The sequence below is a fragment of the Formica exsecta genome, unplaced genomic scaffold, assembly GCF_003651465.1.
Source record: "Formica exsecta isolate Colony F162 unplaced genomic scaffold, ASM365146v1 scaffold160, whole genome shotgun sequence".
Classification (NCBI taxonomy): domain Eukaryota; kingdom Metazoa; phylum Arthropoda; class Insecta; order Hymenoptera; family Formicidae; genus Formica; species Formica exsecta.
The window spans coordinates 325,190-347,661 of NW_021848923.1; the positions used below are offsets into that span (position 1 = coordinate 325,190).

A 22,472-nucleotide genomic window follows, 5' to 3' on the forward strand; every position below is an offset into this window, starting at 1 on the left:
TATATATATATTCGGAGAGAAAGAGAGGACAAAGGGGGATTGTAAAGGATACGAAGATGAGGAAAGAGGCGTGGCGGTGGACAGCAAGGGAGATTGAGCAGAGGGCTAGTCACGAGGGGAGGGAGATGAGGGGAGAAAGTGAGGAGGAAAAGAGCGGGGCGTGAGAGGAAGGAGAAGGGTAGAACGTGGTATATTCGTGAGAGGAACGGAGAGATGAAAAATGATTGGAATTGCGAGAGGGAGTAAAAGAGCGGCATGGAGTGGGCGTGTTCTTAGCGCTCTCTCTCTCTCTTCTCTCTCTCTTAGCCGTCTTCTTTCACGATGGCATCCGTCGCGACTCTCTTGGAATCCTCGCCACCGCGACCGAGAGAGAGAGAAAGAGAGATCATGATGAGACGGTGGTATACGCGTCTTTTACCGTAACCTCTCGCCTCTATCCCCGTTTATCCTTGTCTTTCCGTCAGGGTGAGGGCACCCGATTCCCGCTGCACACCACACGTCCTCCTCCCCCCGCTCCCCCCGCTCCCTTCGTCCCCCTCCCCTCTAGGGGGCTTTTCCCATACCACCCTCGACGGATCGATGGTGACTCCTTCGCCCCCCGTTGCACGGCGCTAATGTCGCCTAAGCGCCGCTCAGTCTGAACTCAGGGTTCACTCAGTCTACGAACGTTTGCCACGAGACTTCGATCTCTCGCCGCATCGCACGTAACGCTATCTCTATCTCTCTCCTTCTCTCTTTCTGTTCACCCGCCTGTATATCTCTCTCCGCTTTTCTCCTTTTCCCCGCTTGGCAGAGAGGCAGGTAGGCCAAGCGGTGACCGGGGAGGCGTGCGTAGTAACCATCCACGTCAACGGAAGTCTTGCCCGCGTGCTTTCGGTTACTTTCGGCCCCCATATAGTCGTCCCGTGCAACCCCCGCTGCTTCGTCCGCTTCGACCGGCTGCGGATCTACCTGCGGCGCAACGAGAGAGGTGAGTGTGGGCGACCTATCGCACGTCTACCTTTACGCGTCTAATTTCTATTCGCAAATGCAAAGCTTTTTGTGTATGTATGTATGTATATATATATATATATATAGCTATATATATATATATATATATGCGAGGCGATCCATAAACGGCGAAATACTTCCTACTTCTTGCGTACACAACTACTCGGCAGACGATTCGTTTGCGGTTTATCGTTTATACTTTCCCTTATTCCTTCGTCATCGCTCGTTATCGGAGAAAGTGTTAACGCAGAATAACGAGGTAGATCGATTCGCGATAAACTATAACGAACTGGGAGCTGGGAGGGCTCTTTAAACAAGTTTCGGCAGCGCGTGTCTATTTGTCAGTATTACGAGGTTTTGCGGATTTGTTATATATGTATATGGCTATACGTGCGTGTGTATGCGTGCGTGAATTTGACTATCAATTTTGCGTAAATTTTCGAATTTAAAGTTGGATTTGTCTTGGAGCAAAGTTTTACTTTTGGAAAACTTTTGCAAGGCAGATTTATTTCTCCAATTTTACAGGCCCCTTAATCTGAAAGATCTCTTTCTTTTCTGCAAGTAACGGAACTTTTTCCTCGCTTGAAATTGTAAAGATACATTTGCGGCTATATTCAGATTCATTTAGATTTTGCGCAAAATTTAAATGAATATAGTAAATGTGTTTTTAAAATTTCAAGATTTAACGCTCTTTCAAAGCATATAAATCTATAGTTGCATCTCAATTAGATATGTGTAGCTTTTGGCAATATTAAAAATTTTAATTAACAATTAAGATCAATTTTTTTTTTAGAAACGTAAATGTTGATTATGTTATGGTTATATTAACTTTGAAATATATCATAAATTTCATACGTATATTGACTAATATAGACACATGTATTATAATACATTTTTATTTTCATTATATTATTATAATATTGAAGCAATTTGGCAAAAAAGTAAATAAAGCTCTTAAAAATTCTTTTAAACTTTTTAATCGTACTTCGTATAAAAATGGATTAGATTTTTGATCAACAGAGATTATTTCAGGCTGTAAAAAATATTGGAATTATTTTATACACACACACACACACACACACACACACACACACACACACACACACATATATATATATATATAAATGTATGTATGTATGTATATGTATCAGAAGTTATATTTTGTATCTTTCTTATACAACTGTACTCGAGCCTATCTCGGGGGTGATGAAAAAATATTATACTGTATTTGTACTTACTTGATAATTATATAATCTGCACAAACATTTGCAAACCTGCAAAGAATGTGCATTAAAAAATCTTTAAATCTATGAAAAAATAAATTTTGTAAATAAATATATTTTTGTGCAAATATTTTTGATATTACAATTGTAAATTGTTAATAGTTATCTTTTCACAGTACTTTCTATATATATATATATATATATTACAAAGAATATTGAATCTGCCTTTTAAAAGAGAATCCTGGTTTATTCAAGCGGTACGTTGTAAATTTTAATAAATATTAATAAATTGAAAATTTTAAATTATTGCAGAAGTATTGCCTTTTCGAGGAATTTAGAATAATATCGGCTAATTTATTTTAATGTATAATATTTTTATTTTTAATTAAAATGCATTTAAATAAATAATGCACACAACAAGAGTATATGGCTATTTATTACTTTTTCAAGTTTTACTGGATTTTCTAAAATATTGGTTGTACCGGATATGTATATATTTATATCTGGTATATGTATATTTTAGTTTATTAGAGTTTTCTCTTGTGGTTTCCGGGCTTATAAGGTGCTGTCATCTGTTAGCCGGAGAGAAGGTCCATTTAAATAATATCTACTAATATATACGATATAAATCTTGTCTCTGCGCTGAACGTGCAGAAATTTATTTGCTGCTTTAATGAAAAAGAAAAATCTTCACCCTTTATTTTCACGCAAAAATACGAAGTATTTTGTCAAATATTGCTCAGAAAAAAAAATTTTGATATTTTATATCATCTCTCTAAAATAATGTGTGAGGTAAAAGTTATAAAATAAGAAATTTGGATGTGCGACAGAGATGACTAGTAAAGTCTCTTATTTAGTTACCTCATATTATAGTACCTGTTTTTAAAAGCAAGACCAGACAACATAAAATATTTAATATTTTGAAGAGAACGCTAGACTAACTAGATATCAGTAATAAAACGCACGATCTAAAGCACTATTTCTATTTTGTATTATATATGTTAATGAAAAAATATATAAATATATAATTGTGTATTATATTAACTTTGTAAAACTTACTACTCTATGCCATTGGCAATTCTCATCAAATGAGAGAGATTCTCGCTATTCAGTGCATAAAATATGTATTAGGTGGGTGTGCATGCTGATGAGTGCGTGCAAAGGCAAGTAAATCTCGATTAGTAGTCGCGATTCATTCGCAAAATGCTAAATTACTACTCAGTATCTGTATATGAACTGATGATTGTATATATTCGACACACATTGTTGAAAAGATGGAACAAAGATGTCTATCTCTCTCAGCTCATTTGTCCTATATCTTTATGTGTGTGTGAAGGAAGAAATAGTTCTTTTTTATTCTTGTCCAAGAAAAGGGTTGGAAAATGGCGGAAACAAGAATATGAAACGCAGAAAAATCTTCTTTGTACTAAGAATATGCATGCGTTTAACTTATTTCGCACGAAATATATCTGATTTCGCAAAAGAACAGAATTTATGGAAAAATCTAGTTTTTTGCTCAAACATTTATACTTTAAAAGGATGTGGTTTGGATTTTCTAAGGTAGAAGGAACTGCTTGAATAAATCAGTTCTTTCCTGAAAGATAGATGCGTTATTCTATAACACATACACGAAAATTTTGAAAAATAAAATTGTTAACGATTTATGATTTTAATATCAGATTCGCGCAAAAAAAAATCTTTTTACTTACAATTTCAAAATTAATTTTTGTTCAAATCGAAGATTTTATTTTATTTATGAGCTTTTATGGATCAATGATCGTATTTATAGGCTGGATGATGAGATAAAAATCAATAAAGATCAAAATTAAAATATTTTCTGTATATTTTTATACATACGCATAAATTCAATTGTAATTCCTTTTAATTCCCATATGACATAAGGATTTATATTAAATATGCCATTTATTTCTGAATGCGTTCCCCTGTCGTCTTTGTCCCAGATTTTTTTTGTGGAGAAGAGAAATGTCTCAGGCAGATCCCTAGATCGCGCTCACCCTCCTAAACTGTCATTCCATTGGCCGCTTTCAAGCCATTTCCTCGTTTTTGCACATTAAGGACTACAACGTGTGAGAAAGAGAAGACGGGAAAAAAGAGAATAGGTAGAGATGGAGAAAGATTATGTCCACACGATTCATTCAGCCTTCTAATTTATTATAGTCACGTGTTTCGTTTTTATACGATTAATCGTAATCTCGTAATTAATCAGAGAAATCGTAAGGTTTAGTGGAAGTTAATATTGCAATCGTTCAAGAGTTGATCTTTCAAAAGAAAATAAAACGAGCGGGTAAGTCACTATATCTCCGTGCCATTTTGCAGAATCCCCTGAGATATTTTATCTCATTCCTTCGTATACGCAGCGATTTAGGGGTGAAATTGCATCAAGAATATGTGGCAACCCTTCCACGCAAAAATTCTAAAACGCTGTCAAATTTTATCAGGAGCGAATTTGCCGAATTAATCGAATTTTGACATTCTTTAGTCGAATATAATGACTATTAATTGCAACATATAAAAATCTTTACGCGTACAAAACTTTTACAAAGAATTTCAAATAGCATCGATACACAGTTGGAAAATTTGTGTTAAATTTAACATACATCGCATGTCCCAAACAATCCACACAAATTTTTGTGTTAATTTAACATAATATGGATATGTTAAATGGTGATACTAATACTATGTTAATCTTTCAACGCAAAATGCATGCAAACTTCATAATAATTTGAAAGAAATTTTGTGTAAAACCAACATATTTTTAATAATAAAATTAACTTGGAGAAATGTTGTCTGTAGTCACTCTCACTCCTATTATAAAATAAAATCAACATTTTTTTCTGTAAATTTTAAGAAATAAATTCTATCACTAATAATACGGAACATATCTATTGTATAGAATTAAAAATACGTGCACATTGTGTTATTTTTACACTTTCTTTTCAGTTGTTTTAATAATTTAACATTTGAGTTCAATTAACACATCGCAATATGTTAAATTAACATAAGAATGTGTTAAATATTTAAATATAAAAATTTTAACCGGCATATTTTTTAACAAGAAAACACAATTTTTCCAACAGTATACTAATAATATCAGTAGTAACGGTACCATTTTAATCGGACATCGGATTATTGATTATTATAATATGTAGGAGTATGTGTACTTTTGAAACAAACACATCTTTTATAGAAATTTGTTCAAAAGTCTTTATAAAAGTTGACATAATCATATGAAAAAGATACTTATATGATATAGCGATATTTCATCTACCAAGTTTCATAAAAATTGTTGAATTATAATTGTATATGAATTTCGTTACAACGGACAACGCTGTGCATAATTAATTAACATTTAACATTTTTTTGTTACTAAATCATGATTATTACGCATGCGTATACATATTTGTTCGTTTAGCAAGGTTGTAACGTGACAAAGAGCGTGAAAATGCTCGGATAAATCCCACACGTATCGCGCTAAATAGGCTATTAACGATTAATGGATATATCCTTTAGACAGTGCACCATTTTAATGGAATTGCACGACGTTAATTAATATTCTACACCGGCTAAAATCTGTTCCTCCGAAGGCGGCTCGTATCTATCAGCGAAATCGTATTTAGCATCTATTAGCGATGCCCTGCAGCATCGTACTCAGAGCCATGTACTCGATACTCGCATATCTGCATTAAAAGGGCAAAAAGAGAGAGACCAGTGTATGTGAGAAGTAACAAAGGATCGCGGACGCGCAGAAAATGTAGTTACTAACTTTACAGGAAGAGCGATAATGTGCTCTCGACGTATTGCAGTAAATTAAATACGTGTGTTCATAAAACTAGTACACCTCGATTAGATTAACTCGGAGAATATCTCTTTCGCGAAATTATTATGAAGAAAATGAAAGAATTTATTATGAAGAGAAAAGTATGTTTAATTAACGTGATTAATTTTTCAAAAAGAGTTGCTTAGTATCTCGGGTAATCCTTTCCCTTCTCATCCAGAATCGCTATTTTATTCGAAAATGCCCCACGATTGCCCAATACTCGTTATTGTAATTCATTACCTCATTTTTTTATATCTCGTCTTATTAATCTGCGAACTACGTTTACTATGCCAGTTTTCGATGCATGGCAGGAGAAATAAGACCGAGGGACATATTTGAATGAGGAGGAATTTCAAAATCGATTCGATCTCCTCTGATGCTGGTGGGCTCAGCTTGGCAAATAATATATAGGAAAATTGTACAGCACGAAGGAATTACATGAGTGAAAAATTGATCGGAGGTTTGACAGCGTTGTTCGCCCTCCCGCGGGACCAGCCTTGTTCTATCTATTTTTCCATCCCGCGCATATCCCGTGTACTCGATCGCATGGGGAATCCCTTGAAGAAGAACAAGATAGCTACAATAGAGGAAAATATACTCAATTCCCTCTATTTGAGCATGCGTATCTTTTTACAAGTACGAATATATTTATGTTCAATTCGGAATCCCCGTTACTTTAATTTACCATCACACAGATTAAATGACAACAAAGTCGTATACAGAGTGTTCCAGGTCAGGTCAATGAAACCGCAGGTTCTTATAGAAAATTGAATTTCGAACAAAAAGGTTTCGATAAACATAGATCCGAAAACGCTTCGTTAAAAAGTTATAGTTAATAAACTCTCTGTAAGTAATGATAAAGTTATGATTAAAATTTAATAAGAACATTTTTATGTTTGCATTTGCAAATACGAATGTAGTGTTTACATAAAGACCATCGAAAGATGGTTTCTTCAAGTTCCTGCTTTTTTCGAGCTTGTTTTGAACTTATTTTCTTTTGAACGTCTTATCAGAATTAAATAAAATTGATGTAATTTAGTTTGTTATTTAATTACTCAGATTTATTTCGTTACTTTTTTCAAATGATTGAAGAGTTTCGAAGCTATTTTTAAAAATCATAAAAAAACGTGATTTTTCGAAGTTTATTAGCTATAACTTTTTAACGAAGCATTTCCGGATCTATGTTTATCGGAACTTTTTTGTTTCAAATTCAATTTCTTATAAAATCCTGAAGTTTCATTGACCTGGCTTGGAACACCCTGTATATACAATACGCACTGCACATTTGTAGTTAGTATATGCATGTACTGTGTGGTAGGGGGAATGGGAGGGGGGATCTTGGATGGCAATGTATAAATAGATGCTTATTCTCTCTTTTTTACATGTGATTTCATCCCTCTCTTCAACTTTGAAATCTACTCTTCTTCACTCTCCCCCGGCCGATACTACCGTCGTCGCAACTTTGTTATCTGCGGCTACGTCCGTCAACCCTGTCAAACGTTTCCGCCGCTTTGTGCGACACGTCACGTACGGCATTCGCCTCCGCTCGACGTCAACTCCCGATGGTCCGCGTCGTCGCCGTTAGTTGCCGTTGTCGCCATCGTCTCGCGACGACGGCTTATCCGTTTAATTAACGAGACAATGCCAGGCCTGCAGATTGTACGCACTAGGTCCTCCTGCATCAAAAGCGAACAATATTGTTATTGTTCCCTTACTTCACCATACCAATATTTTCAAAAGTTTAATGGACGTTCGAGTTAGTACCATTCATCGTACGATTGTTTATTTCAGTGAAAAATTCAACCTGTTTTTTAAATGCATCCATTCTAAACTGTTTCATGTGAGAAATCAATAGGAAAATTTATCCTAAAAGATGAAATAGGTTGAAAGTATAAAAGAAAATCTATCTTTTAATTGTCATAGATACTAGAATCTAAAAATTCATAACATCTTTTTTTTTTTTTTTTTTTTAGCAATTTGAAATATGTTTTCAATATTTTATCAAAAATTAATAAACTTTCAGAAATATTATATATTTTAATTCACATGCTCATTTTTATTTTCCGACGTTTATAATATTCGATTGTAGATTTTAAAGGAATCTGTGACCTAAAAAAGACTGAAAGAGAAAGACAGACAGAGACAGAGAGGGGGAGGGAGGGAGGGGGGGGGGGGGGAAGGAGAGAGGAGGGAGGGGGGGGGGGAGGAAGGAGAGAATTACTGCTTTAAACGCAACTACTTGCTTTTGCACTGCTCAGAACGTGCATGTATTTTCCGCGCGACGCAATAAGAGAACCAGGGCGCGGCGTACATTCCGCAATTTGCCTCTCACGGGCAAAAGGGAACGTTCGTATAAACACGGTCTTGTCTGGATTTCGTGAATGCCTTTGTGGTTGTACGACATTGATATATCGCAGCTGTTTTTTTCTTTTCGCGTTGCACTCATCGCTGTCGTTGAGAAGGAATTTTCAGATTAATTAAAAATCATCCGCATCCCACGCACACTAAACATAATCCGAGTATTAACTCTGACCGCACGTGATCATTGGGTCATCGGGTTACTTTATCACATCGATTTTAGACATTTAGATATATAACTTTGTGAGAGGAAGAATAAAAGAGGGAGATGAGAAAATATTTATAAAAGGTTTAAGTATATTTATTAACGCTTCAACAACTTTTTCAAATTGATATACATTCAATGAGATGAGTTTAGTGAAATATTTTATCTCTTTCTGCCTCTTTATATTATAAATCGTATCTACGATATAACAATGCATTTGTATGTATATAGACAAAGAAAAAGATTTATTTTATTAAAATTAATTTTAAATAATTCTAAGATATAATACAAAAAAATATTAATATAATAATTTTAAGAAATTTCTCCAACTGAAATGCGGATCACATATTTTACATTATTAATTAATATAGTTTGAAAAGTAGTTTATCAAATCATTCAGAACATTCTGCATAGTAAGCGATTTATTTTCAATGCAACTTTCTTTTTTAAAATGTCGGACAGCGATGTGAGGGATGGAAGGGATGTGGAGTGGTTATTACAAAGGCGAGTGCGAAAACGAAATCGCACGTTCATCGTATTTTTATCCACCGCGTACAAAAGAGAAAAGGATTTTTCTGGATTTCCTCGATGCGGCGGACAGTCGCCGCCGCAGAAAACTGTCCGTTTTCTACTAGCGTAAAACCGGCCATATTACTGTTTACTCATGGTTCGGTTTTACCATTCGCCCCCGATGGCGCTATAGCCATATCTGCCGAATAAAATATCCTCCCCAAACTGGCCAGCTCGCCATCAGACTCACTAAAAACTCTCACGTATTAAGCATTTTGTGCTCTTATTTCTCTTTATTCGGGATCGATGCGCGAGATAGGTCGAGATTATTTACAGGTCTTCTGCTTGAGGAAGCCTACTCACGTTCTAAATTGCTTACGACATTCAGAACACTGAAATAATATTGGGCAAGGTAATGAGAAATCGTACAAGTCTCTGAAAAACGATGCTGGAATATAAAATAGAATTATCTATAAATATGCAAAGGACTAAATGGATAGAATGTTTCAAGCTTTATTTTGAAATCTTTATCAATCAGAGATTATATTAACTTTGATAAAGTTCATCAATCTTTCTGATTGATAATAATTTCAATAATTAAAAGTTGTACTTTATCAAAGTTGATATAAAGTTTTCTTAAATTACTCCTTTCACTTGTTACTATCATTCTTTGAAAATAAATGGATAAAATATTTTTCAAACCAATTTTTTTTTTTTGTGTAATGATGTAAATTGTAAATGAATATGATCCGCATTAGTTTATAAAATTTTTTAGAATTATTAAAATGTCTTTTTGTATTAGGATTGTTTATAAATAGCTTCAATAAAATAAATATATAGTTTATGTATTCACATTCCTTAGATACAAATTTTTCTTTTCACACGTTTTCACTCTATCGATATCGTTTAACTATTGACGAAAATCTGACGTAACGGGAGAAAATTCGATAGGTTTTAAGTCAACGACGAAAATACGTTAAGTTTACGGTCAAATGCTATGCGAAGAGGATGCATTAACGATAAAACGCTCGATAATAAGAAAACTTTTTCCGACATCCACGGAAAGTGCTCTAAGCTCTTTGGAGCACCATGGAGAAGCATCCGGCTAAAGTGCCTAGAGCATATTTCGCGTGAGACCCTGTTGAAAATATTTGATGCTAGGTAGGTTCTTGACCATTTTGCACAAGTTGTAAATTCCGACTTGATCAAACTTCTAAACATATATACAAATAATTCTAATAATACCTAATCTTTACATTTTAATATCTCTCTTTTAGTGACGTAAAAAACTATTAGTATCAAATATTATTTTGTTAGTTTTGCAAAAAAAAAATCATATATAATATATGGCAAAGTTAAATAAATATAAGAGATTATTGTGTGTGCACTGAAAAAAAAATTGTTAACTTAACTAAATCCGTTTAACTAATTACCATCTTTTTCATTGAAATATTTAAGTATTTAAATCAAATATACGTCATGTTAGATTTAATATATCTGACTTAAATATATAAATATTTTAATTAAAAAAATGGTAATTAGTTAAATAGATTTAGTCAAGTTAACAATCTTTTTTTCAGTGTGCGTAGACAAATTAAGATGTGTGTATAGGTTTATAAATCTACAGATAGTACACGATATACATTCATCCACACTCACACACACGTACATACGATGTATGCCATTAATAAATACTCCTTTGTGGATTCTCTACCTATGTTTAAATAGATCTAATTTTATATCCGTTTATCACACACGTATATCAAAATTAATAATTAATTATAAATCAATCCTCTCTGTTTTTCACGTTAGAGAATTAAATTATCACCTCTTTAAACTGTATTCAAACGATTAATCCAATTTTAAAGCACTATATATATACTGTTAAACAGAGACTGAGAGAGGATAGTGTAACTATTTTTTCGCGCCAAGATAGTAGAGATGGGAAAAGAACTGGAAAAACGGAAAAGAGCGAAGATCGTACAGCATCCGCATTGAACATTGGAAATCTCTCAGGAGTCTCTCAATATTTTAGAAAGTTTTTCCGGATAGGACCGCGGCCCGACTTCACGCGTCGACAAATGCTTAGCCTTGCTTAGCCGCTTTTATCCCCGACCGGCGTTTTATCGACGACTGTGTCAAAGTTGTATATCCTTTCCTTTCTCCTATTATTTATAATGGAGAAAGCCATAGCTTTAGAAAACGAGGATAAATAAAATTTGCGCGATCGAGGAACCGTATTTAACATCAAATAAAAGCGAAAATAAAAATTGTGTGAAATGCCATCTCATATCAAACGTTTCCCGTATTCTCGAAATATTTCTCCCGTCTGAGCTCTGTCTAAAATAGGACACACTGTAACCAGTAATACACACGTCTGATTTATCAAAGTAAACTTTTACATAACATTTCGACGTTTCGGTGACTTAGGTCCTTATCAAGTTTAGAGGCTCCCCAACAGACGGTTTTACAACTTGCGTCATAAACTGTAGAGGAATATGGGTCATAAGTGTGTCCGTGAAAGTGGAGCATACATATATGACTTTCATCTTTCAGACGAGGCTGAACTCGATGGCTGAACTCAATAGCCGTATCTTACTTGTACTATATTTTTATGATCATCTACTATAGAAACAAATAAAAAAATCTGTTTGTCTACCGCTTGTCGAAGTGAACGCGTTTTTATCCCGATATTCGAAGAAGAATCAACGATGTAGAAAATGGTTAAAGTATTCATCTTATTTATTTTCAGAGTATAAAGTAAACATGTCTGCCGATCCGTTACATCGAGAAAGCGGTACTTTATAATGGAAATCCCCGCGGACTTTCGGACGTAAAACTCGGCAGTTGTACGTAAAATCGGTCGTCTCACCCTTGTTGGAAACCGCGACGGTCCATTCGTCCGATTTGTAAAATCTACCGAAACCCTCGGGCCAACTTTTCCCGAATAATCGAGAATTTTATCAGCTGACTCGCGATGTGCCGCCATCGCCGCCGGCTACAACTCCGCGCACATTTCATTTTAACGGTTGTGCACCCGCAAGATTTCTTGCTATAGTTGACCTTTCGATTGCATTCGCAATTCACTTGTCGACGATTGCATCTCTGGTAAATAAAAATTTGTCATTTCGCACTCTGATCATCAAAGATTAGAGCTGGCACGAAACACGATGGATTTAATAGATCTCCAATCTTGCCATTGGCACGTTATGTTTGTGATATAAAAAAATGAAATTAAAAAATTAATTTGGATTTTTGCTCCATTCTATCGTAAAGAGGAATCAGTATTTCGAGGCGTCTTGTGTGTACGATAGAAATCTAGCTTGGTGTAATCAAAATAGCCGAAGGGCGAGTTTCAGTAAGCTGATCAAACTATAGCGTAGTTTCTATCCACGTTGGTATATTCGGGCCGTTGGGTATCTTCCTTCAATCTCACTTCGATAACTTGTTAGCGCCGCTAACTGCTTCATAAAATTGGCGTCGCAAAGTAAGTGCTTGGGGAATATTGAAAGCAACAAGGAGCCGATTCGCCTGCAATATAGTTCTCGGCATATAGAACTATAGAATTAATAAGATCTCGTAGAACATGTTTTACGAAATTCGCCCTAGTTACATCGGGGTAACGAGCGGCGCGTGCTTCTCGCATCGATTTAACGTCTAGACTTTTTCATTATTATTTATGAAAGTCGCTACGTCGTTAATGAAAACTAAATAATGGTTCGGTCTAATGCACGAGAAAAATGTCTATCTTACGGCCATGTTTAATGAGAACTTCGAGATATTTGAAAGGGAGATCCATCATACTTGTCTAGTCTAGCATTTCTTCACGAAAAGAGAGAGATAACAATATCTACGAATCAATAGCTCTCACAACGAACGTTTTTAATCAATTCGCATTGTTTCGACATTTGTCATTCTCGAGAAAGTTTCAGAATTCCTCCATAGATATCGCGAAGATCTTGCACAAAGGAATTTTACACCTAAAATTATATACTTTTCAAGGAGCGCTTGTATACATCGGATCGGCGGGGATTTTCGACACATATCTCGCGCTTCTCTTTTTTCATCCCGAGTCCGCCAAGTGAATTTCCGGAGAAGACTCATTTTCAAGTTGGAAAAAGACCGCGCGTGTGGTGGCAACAACCGCCGCGGACGAAGATTACCCAAGTTTCAAGGGAAGACTTGCCAAGTTCTGCATACGCAGAAGTATGTATGTATATCACGTGACTGCAGACATGCATCCCGCCCCGTCTACTAAGTAAAATATTCAAGCGATGCCTGGAACAGTAAGTAATATGAGTTCTATTGCAGAAAGCAAGGCGAATCAGGGAATATTTTAATATGTGCAGTCTTGCAGATTCTTAAAATTGCATTTTTAGATCTAGTTTGGTGCACGTCTTTACGAATTCTCCACGGCATAAATTGTGATGTTAAGCACGTACTGCGAGATAGGAGATTATTTTTGCTAGAGCACCAGAGAGTTCAGATATTAAGATTTCAAGATAGCTTAAGGATGAATGTATCATATATCGAAACATTGACAAAAGCATGAAAATTTCATAAACTGTTCTACTATTTCTTCTGGATATCTGTGCAAAACCTGAGCACAATTCTTTTAATAGTTTGGAAAATATTTAAGTTTAAAGTTACTATTGATTCTCATGGAAAATCGTGCATTGTAGCACTTATTGACAAATTTGACATGGAAAAAATATTGCCAATAAAATAAAAAATTTCACATATATTAAAAAAAACTCTAATAAATATTTGTGCAAAACTTGATTTAGATCCACTTATTCGTTTAAAAGTTATTTACTAAAAATTGTAGAAAAATATTATCTGTGTCTCTCTCTCTCTTTCTGCAAATTACTCGTTTCTTTTTGTTTCTTGCAGTTGATTTCAGGGAGTATTCGCAATCAAAAGTTTTTGTCATAAATTAGAAAAAATATTAATTACTACTAGTTTCTTTTATGAAGACGTCAAAAGCCATATTATTTTGTAATACTTTAATTCTTTTTATTATAATCTGGATTTATTTATTTGATTTATCGAACAGTATAAACGTAAGAAATATGTTTTTTGCTACTATTGTACAACCAAAATATTCTTAATACAGTTTCGTGTAGTTTTATTCGAAAATATCCTTCCCATTATTAAGGTATTTTTAAAAATAAAACTGCATAAATGATACAGTACATAATAGCCGTGCGTGTATATCTATAAAAAGTCACTCTAACGTTTATACATCGACGCGTTGCAACTTTAATCGTCGAGTATATGATTTGCATATTCGAGCATGTCATATTATGCATTCTGCGGGAAGAATGCACATTTAGGATATATTTAAACTCTGTGAAAAATAGGTAAAAAAAAAAAAAGAATAACAATTTAAAAATTGCTTTGTGTTAAGAAACATTAAAGTTTTGATAAAAAATATCTAATTCCCTAGATTTTTTTTCTCTCTCAATTTTTAATGTTAAATATGTTTATGATTTTTCAAAATTGGATTGAAATTTCTGTCAAGGAAATATCTGTTCTCCAAACTTGCCAAAGAAGGTACTTTTAATATGAGATTTTTTGCAAATCATCCCGACAAATTTATGCGCGCCTAGCAAGGATCAAAACGTACAAAGCGGAAGCGAAAAAACTTTAGAGGGTAAAGATAGTTAAGAAGGAAGGAAGAAAGAGCCCAGAGAGAGCATGGAAGAGGAAAGGATTCTTTCAATTAGTTTCTCGAGTGGAGATCCGAGTTAACCGAGTTTCCGTCCGAATGTCCCGAGTAATAATTACTCCGTTATATACCATCCGGTTAGAGGAATGCCAACTTCGTCCATTATGCAGCAAGTTAAACACATCCATATTGATAAGCTGCCATCGCTCTTGACTTTTTTCCGCGGGAGCCATTTCGAAATCGCTCAATAAATCGGGGCACGAACGTCTCGAATTATCGATTTCACAGACTTTGTTTGCTCTCATGCAAATTACCATAGCTGTCGACATGATTATTTTCTAAACTCCGTGTTGCTCTATATGAAATAAATTGTATTATATAATAAATTTTTATCAAATATGTTATTACGCGGAAAGGGACCCGACGCTTCTATATAATTTATAATACTTATATATGTGATTAACCAAAATCAAAGCAAGGACTGTTGACAGACAAATATTTGTCGAGCAATTGGATACCGTCATACGTAATTTACCATCTATCTGAGTCTCTGTTAATTGAGGGATAGTCCGACTAATTAGTAGTCAAGAGGTTATCATCAGTCAGATGGCATTGCTCTCTCATCGTTCTAATGTTACAAGTTAGAATAACGTTATATGTAAATTGAAAAAAGTATATATACTTATTAATGTTAATGTTTCTCTTCAAAACGACAGACGTAATAAAAACAAACGGAAATTTTTATAATATTTTCTGTTTGCTTGAATCTAATTTTTTTGGCAAGCCCGTACACACACACTCTTATTGTCTCTTCTTTATATATTTCTTTCTCTCTCGTTGAATATCTCGGCACAAAAGAGAAACGTTATTGCAACGTTAAACGTATACAAAAGATGCCAGCCAGTATATCCGATTACAAAAGCATTTCAATGCTCGCTCTCATTAAGTCACGATAGGCAGTCTTGATGCATACGACGCCCTTTGTTATCTCGAGAAAGGTATTAAGGCCACACCATACTTTGCCTCACAGATCGGTATCGTATTAGTTGGCGGAACTTGCCAAAACTTTAAACATTATATATATAGTAACTGACTCTTTTTATGCAAATTTAAATGTATTTTATTTAGTATACTGATATATTTTAGTCGCATCATAATTTTGACAATTTTTGCGAAAATTGCTAGCCGTTATATGTACAATAAAGTTTAAATATAAACGCAATTACATTATCAATGACAATAAAATTTCAAATAAATTAATTAAACTTGCATGTGGTCGCAATTTACTATTGGCAACCATCTCGCGCGATTTTAAAAATACGTCGAAATTACAACGCAAAGTTTTTTTTACGGGTTTTGTTTTTTGAAAGATGACTGAAAATCAAGCAATTGGAAAAGCTGAAGTAGAATACAAGATTCAGAATAAGGGATATATTGAATTCCAGTTGGTTGCATCATTCCAGATACCAAACTCTTGAGCACTTTAGACATCTCCATATTACGTTGCAGAGAGATAGCATCAGACGACACTCGCTTTCCGTTAGCGATCCTCTCCCATCATCAAGGTAAACCACTCCTTGATCTAAGATTTCCGCTTCCGTTGCTATTTCCGGTGCGCTTGATACTCGATTAACTGTTACCGGATATCTAACGCTTTCACATCAACGCGTCTGAATTTGATTTTCATTTTCATTCGATATTATCAGCAGCACATCAAAATTCGCGTGCAACCTTTCTACAAATTTTTTAAATTGCATAAAATCAATCTTACAAATTATAATTATCGCAAATTCCTTAATGATAAAATTTGTTTCAGCGATTTTATTACTATTTGTAATTATCACTAAGAAATATTATTGTTAAAGAGATTTAATAAATTAAAGACGAGATATGTAAAATAAGATAACATTATCAAATAAATCCAACAGCATAAAAGATAAATAAAATAAATTTTGTATTTATAATTTAATATTTACTCGGCTTCGAAACATGTAAGCGAATATTATTGAGATGCTTTAATGGAATTTTCGTTGGGCGGCGCGAAATGTTGGAATACCATTAGTAACTCTCGGGAAATTCTTGCCGCATCTATGCTGGTAGTTTCGCGAGGCTGGAAGGCAAAACTCTTGCCATCACTGTAAGGCAAAGCGCAATTCTACACCAAATTTCCTCCAATCTTCTATTTAGTTCCCTTCTGAACTTCGCGGTCGTCGACGAAGCAACGGTGACGACGTGTCATACAATTAACGATTCCTTTAACATGTTAACTCTTGACTAAGTGACGCCGAATTTTCCTTGAAATCGCGGTCGAAATTTCCGTGACTCGTTATCTCAGAAGTCGTGTAATATATTTAGATTCGAGAGCAGACGATTTCATTCTTCTTGCGTTCGGCAAAATATTCTTTCAAGTATTAAATGTTTTATTTCAAAAAATTTCACGTAATATAAATTTTAGATTGCCGTAGTAATTGTAAGCTTCTTTTAGCGGCGCTACTTAATGCACAACGGTTGCTACACGAGTAATACGCAACAGTTGTAATGAGATTTCGTGTTTACGCGTTGGTGGCTCATCTTCATACCTATTCCCATACTTATATCGTTGCTGTGTCGTTATATAGCAAAGTCTGAGGCATGCTTGTAATCTAATAATCTAATTTTGGTGCGATGGGAATAGCTAGAGACGTATTTAGCAGACGTGAGTAGGGTGGCAGCGTGCGGCAAGATACATAAGTGGTGTCGCACTACCACTAATCAGACAGCACGTAATCGCGCACATCTGCATAAACCTGAAATTCTCACTCTCCTTTACTCTGTTAATCAACCATACGCAAATCCGCGAATTAGTAGTACTTGACAATTACGTCAGATGTTATTTGCGAGAAGAGCGATTGGGTTAATATATATCAAACTATATCGAAACTTGTCAAAGAAAGATGCCAATTTTCACCTCTTTTGTGAACGAGAAATTTAAATTTTTTTGATTCCAAACTAAAGTTTAGGTCTCCTAACTATTATATATCAAGTATAAAAGTGGATCTCTTCCCGTTCCAGAAATAATTAACACGAAAAACGTACATCAACAAATGGCGCCAGTGTTTTATTTAATTAAAAAGTATTAAAAATTACAAAAATGCATATTTTCATTCGGAATTTTCATCTCTTCTCTGAATTCGAATTGATACATTGGCTATATTCGTTTGGAATGCGGCAGCCATGATCATGACCACAATTCAAGCACTAAATGATCGTGGTAACGTGAAAATAATAATACAATAAAATAAAATAATAATATAATAAAATAAAAAATAATAATATAATAAAATAATAATAGAAAAAAAAATAAAATAATAATATAATAAAATATATAATAATACGTAATAATATAATAATATTTCTGCAACGGTTACAGGGTCTACTTTGCAACTGTATATATAGACATAAAAATATGTAAAAATAAAAATATATTTATTTTAAGATAACAAAATATTAATATTAATATTTCAATTCACAAAAAAGGGGTGAACTTTCAATGAGGTCTGGGCATTATTTTTCATTCGAGAATTAATTGTACAAAATACCGCGATATTCTACTTTTTCTCTTTCTTTTTTTCTAATCAACGATTTCTAACTGACACAATTCGAACCTCTAAAATATAATTACAAAAGATATCAAAGTGTATCTCTTTTGCGTACAGAGAAGCTCTCACCGACCATAAACAGTCCTTTCTCTTAAGCGATGAGACAGACAGGTAATAAAAGCTTCTCATATTTGGTTTAATTAAAGCAGCTCGCGGTGAACGTAAAGGGGAGCCGGGTATGCGGACACGGTGCTTTTAATGTTTCGAGCTTTTAGCGACGACGAGCTTTCGTCCCTCCGGAATCTCTCATCGCCAATGAAGTTGCATCCATGGCAATGAAGCTCGACGTGCGTCGCCGCCAGTTGCCCTCTAGATTTCGTTAACCTTGCATAACGGTGACCGTAATTACATCAAGTACTTTGCTATAGTAAGTTCTAAAAAGATGAATAATTTCTTGACCACGCGCCAAATCACACTCAATCGCGGGTCAACAATTTAAAAATTTAAACGTGGAATATTTATTCGAGAGAGTTCCTTTTAAATCATATATTTATCCTAAAGAATTTTTACTACGATTAAATTACACGAATGTATATTAATTTCAAGGCAAAAAAATTATTTTTTTCCTTTTTCCTTTTTCAATTAGTACATTTTTTTCATACGTTTTAGATTCATATTTAATTTCTCGCTATTGATATCTCTTGCAGCAAATAGAGCGTGCAGGAGTCGGCGCTTTCGGTGAGAGGACAAATTAAGGCCAAAGGTTAAGTGGTAAATGGAGTCGCTAATTCCTTTAGCGCTCTTTTTGGAGTAATAGCTTTAGATCGTGGTTTCGGACATTATACCGACCGTTTACACAGAGAACCAATCAAATATCTTGGGTTTCTCAATCCTTTTATTATTGGTTTAATAAAGATATTTTTTAATTTAATGTATGTTAATTATTAACATGATATAAAATAATATGTAGATAATTTTTAAGATTATCATTCCCTCTCCCTCTCCCTCTTTCTCTCTCTCTCTCTCTTTCTTTGTGATTATACACAAACCTACTATAGATTGCATTAAATTATTTACAATTAAATCTTGTATAATAAAATTTATAAATTTTCAGGGTTGATATAATTATCCTAATTTAATTGCTAATATCCGTATATTAGTATAGTTGAGAGCATACACATATATGCACATACAATAGCTATACAGTTTTGATATATACTTGATATATAGATGATGAAAACTAAGAGGAGCCGTTGTAAGAAACACAATACGAGATATCGATTTAGAAATCGGGGGATAGTGTAAGCGACAGCTGTTGCGAGCATACACGGTTAGATCTAACATTTCGTCGTGTCGCTTACATGCCGACATCTTGTCGCAAGTGACTTGGCAAGGATAGTGGTATTAGTATCATAGTTAAGGTACGTCTCTATGTAATCTGTGGTGTGGGCGCGCGCGTATGACTGTGTGCATATATGAATAAATTGTCGATGCCATCTCGAGAATCGCATACCGACCTATGCAGAAAGCAGTATTCGTCTTCCAGTTTGACTTACTCGCTATGTTTTTCTTCATTCGATGAAATTATCCAAAGGAAATATTTATTACACAGAGATCGAGACATTAAAAGAGAGAGAAAGAGAGAGAGAGAAATGAGAAAAAGTAAATTTGAAATTGGATCATTAAATTTTTTAAGTAGTACATTAAGAAAAGAAAGAATAACATTGAATAAATTAATACTATGTCAAAAATAGATCTGTAGAAAGAAAAGGAAAAAAAACCCTCTCTTCTATTATTTTCAGATCTTTTTCATTCCATAATCCTTGTATATAAATTGTTGTAAATCGACGTAAAATTGTTGCTGGGGAATCAGAAGTATTATTAGATGTCTTAGATCGCTTTTAGAATTTAATTTTTAGTTTATTTCCTTCGAGGAATGAAATTCGAGATTATATAATATCGAGCAATCAAGCTATGTGACTTAAAGTTTGATGACATGTGTCACGTGAAATTACTTAGCGCGCAGACATTTGCTCATCAGAATATATCCTCGAAGGATGCTTAGGGCTTTGTGTAATTTCCTTAAAAACTCTCGATACGGTTGATGGATGATTTTGCGGTTTCTTTTTCGGCCACCTCTCATCCGTCAGATCGGTAAGCTTCTTCCCCATCTTCTTTTCGTTTTCTACATCGCATCTCGAAATATCTTCCCCACCCACGTTTTCCGGGGAGGGAAATACGAGTATAATGAAGCGGAAGATAATAATTTTAAGAAAATATCGGATATCTGACAAGCGGTTTACATGGTTATTTTTAATTCGTAGACTTGACACGTATTTTATACGATCGATCCATAAGAGTCATATATAGAAACAAATCGTGAATGTGATACGTAAATCCAATATTGAAAGTTAAACCAAGGGTAAGATTATTGATCGCTGTCGATGTCATTCATTGTCTATTCACTTAATAATATAATGTTTTGACGTTGCAATATCTCTCAGCCCAAAATTATTTCGAATGTGTCGATTACGAACGCTTTCACATATTTACATACTCTCGGATCTGGAATTTATTTTTTTTTTTTTCGAATGTTTCGATTACGAACGCTTTTACATATTTACATACTCTCGGATCTGGAATTTATTTTTTTTTTTGGTTTCACAGCCGAATTTTCGCTTTAGCTGAATAAACGTCGGCGAACTGTTCGCGTTTCGATTCAAAAATATATCCCGATCGAGCATCTCCATCAACGACAGATTTATGTCTGCGTTTCAGCAATTTTCCGAAAACGCTATATCGCCGTGACAACAGCAGTGACATGGCGAAACTCACCGCGGAATACGTTTCAAGTGGAGATACTCGAATCGCGTGTCATCATAACGAAGCCATATGCGAGATCGATGGCACAACATAAATCCATTTATGCCAACAAAAGCTCGGCAGCTCAGTTTGAACATCTATCTCACTGTTGCACGCTCTCGCGCTTTACTCGCGTATAACGTAGTCCGGAAAAGAAGGAAATATGTAAAAAAATATATGTTTCACTTGTATATATGTCAAGCTTTTCTTAACAAAAATTTCATTAACGATTACGAGATTACAGTACGCATCACTTTTTCAACTTTATATATTAAATCCTAAATAATATTTTATGCCACAAAATATTATGTTACACGGTATTTTACGGTAAATCCTCAAATAACTTACATGACAAGAGAGATAAAGTCTATTCTAAGATATTTTTACCCTCTTAATGCTCGGAATATTTAATGCGTGCTTTTTTTGTTTTTCTTCTTTTCTGTTAAGTTTTATTCTTTTAATTAATTTGTAACAATAAAATATTCTCATTTCTCTTTTCATTTCTTTATAAGTTTATAACAGAAAAAAAACATTTTTTTGTTTTTGGAATTGGATAATCAGTGAATTTATTAAGGGCTGACATATGTATATTTATATTCTCTTGTCACACTCAGTTCTCTCAAATTCTTGATCTTCCCATTTCGCAAAAAAGTTTCCGGATGCCATTAAAACTAAGAAATTTTCTCACTCTTCTAATAAAGAGTGTGAGCAATGTATCTTTTATAGTAAAGAGTACGAATTGTTGCAATTCTTGTACTCTTCGCATGTTCGAAGTACTCATAGTATCAAGTATTGCAACTTTGTTTATGTTCGGGAATTCCTAGAGCTAAATTCGAAGTTACGTGCACATAATTGTGAGCAAAGCTCGGAAAGCTCGAAAAGTGAATATCCGTTGCACGATAGACGAAAGCACGAAAGTTCTTCCAACTAAAAGTTTTTAATTTTCTTCGCAAGAAATACTAACAAATTTTTTAGATCGCAATTATTGATTTACGTAAATTAATGTAGAGGGTTTAGTGTATAGTATCGAAAAACGTCGCATATATTTGTCATGTCAATTTTTAATAATGTCCAATATTTTAATTAGTGATTCTAAGACCAAGACTCTGGGAAAGTTTTGATGGTTTTTAGATAATACAACTTTTGTACTTATAAAAGTAAACTTATAAAAAATAACTTATACTAAAATAAAATTAAATAAAAAATTAAAAAATTAAATAAAAAATAACTTATACTA

The 22,472-nt window shown here is 34.1% G+C and overlaps 2 protein-coding genes across 6 annotated transcripts in view; one reads left to right on the forward strand and one right to left on the reverse strand.

The window, feature by feature from the left end:
• Nucleotides 1-22,472, reverse strand: part of LOC115233134 — a 188,981-nt gene that overhangs the window by 12,875 nt on the left and 153,634 nt on the right. For 2 of the 5 annotated variants that reach the window (XM_029803400.1, XM_029803401.1), the window contains exon 5: nucleotides 7,229-7,727. The exons of 2 other annotated variants lie outside the window; for them this stretch is intronic. In XM_029803400.1, coding sequence (XP_029659260.1) covers nucleotides 7,575-7,727 — 153 coding nt within the window. In that variant the 3' untranslated portion in view covers nucleotides 7,229-7,574. Of the gene's footprint in view, nucleotides 1-7,224; nucleotides 7,728-22,472 lie in introns of those variants that run through there. One more of the 5 variants, XM_029803399.1, reaches the window with a different exon arrangement.
• LOC115233132 (complexin) overlaps nucleotides 624-22,472 on the forward strand; it is a 147,417-nt gene continuing 125,568 nt past the window's right edge. The window contains exon 1 of the mRNA XM_029803396.1: nucleotides 624-970. The gene's annotated coding sequence lies outside the window, so the exon portion shown is untranslated. The remainder of the gene's footprint in view (nucleotides 971-22,472) is intronic.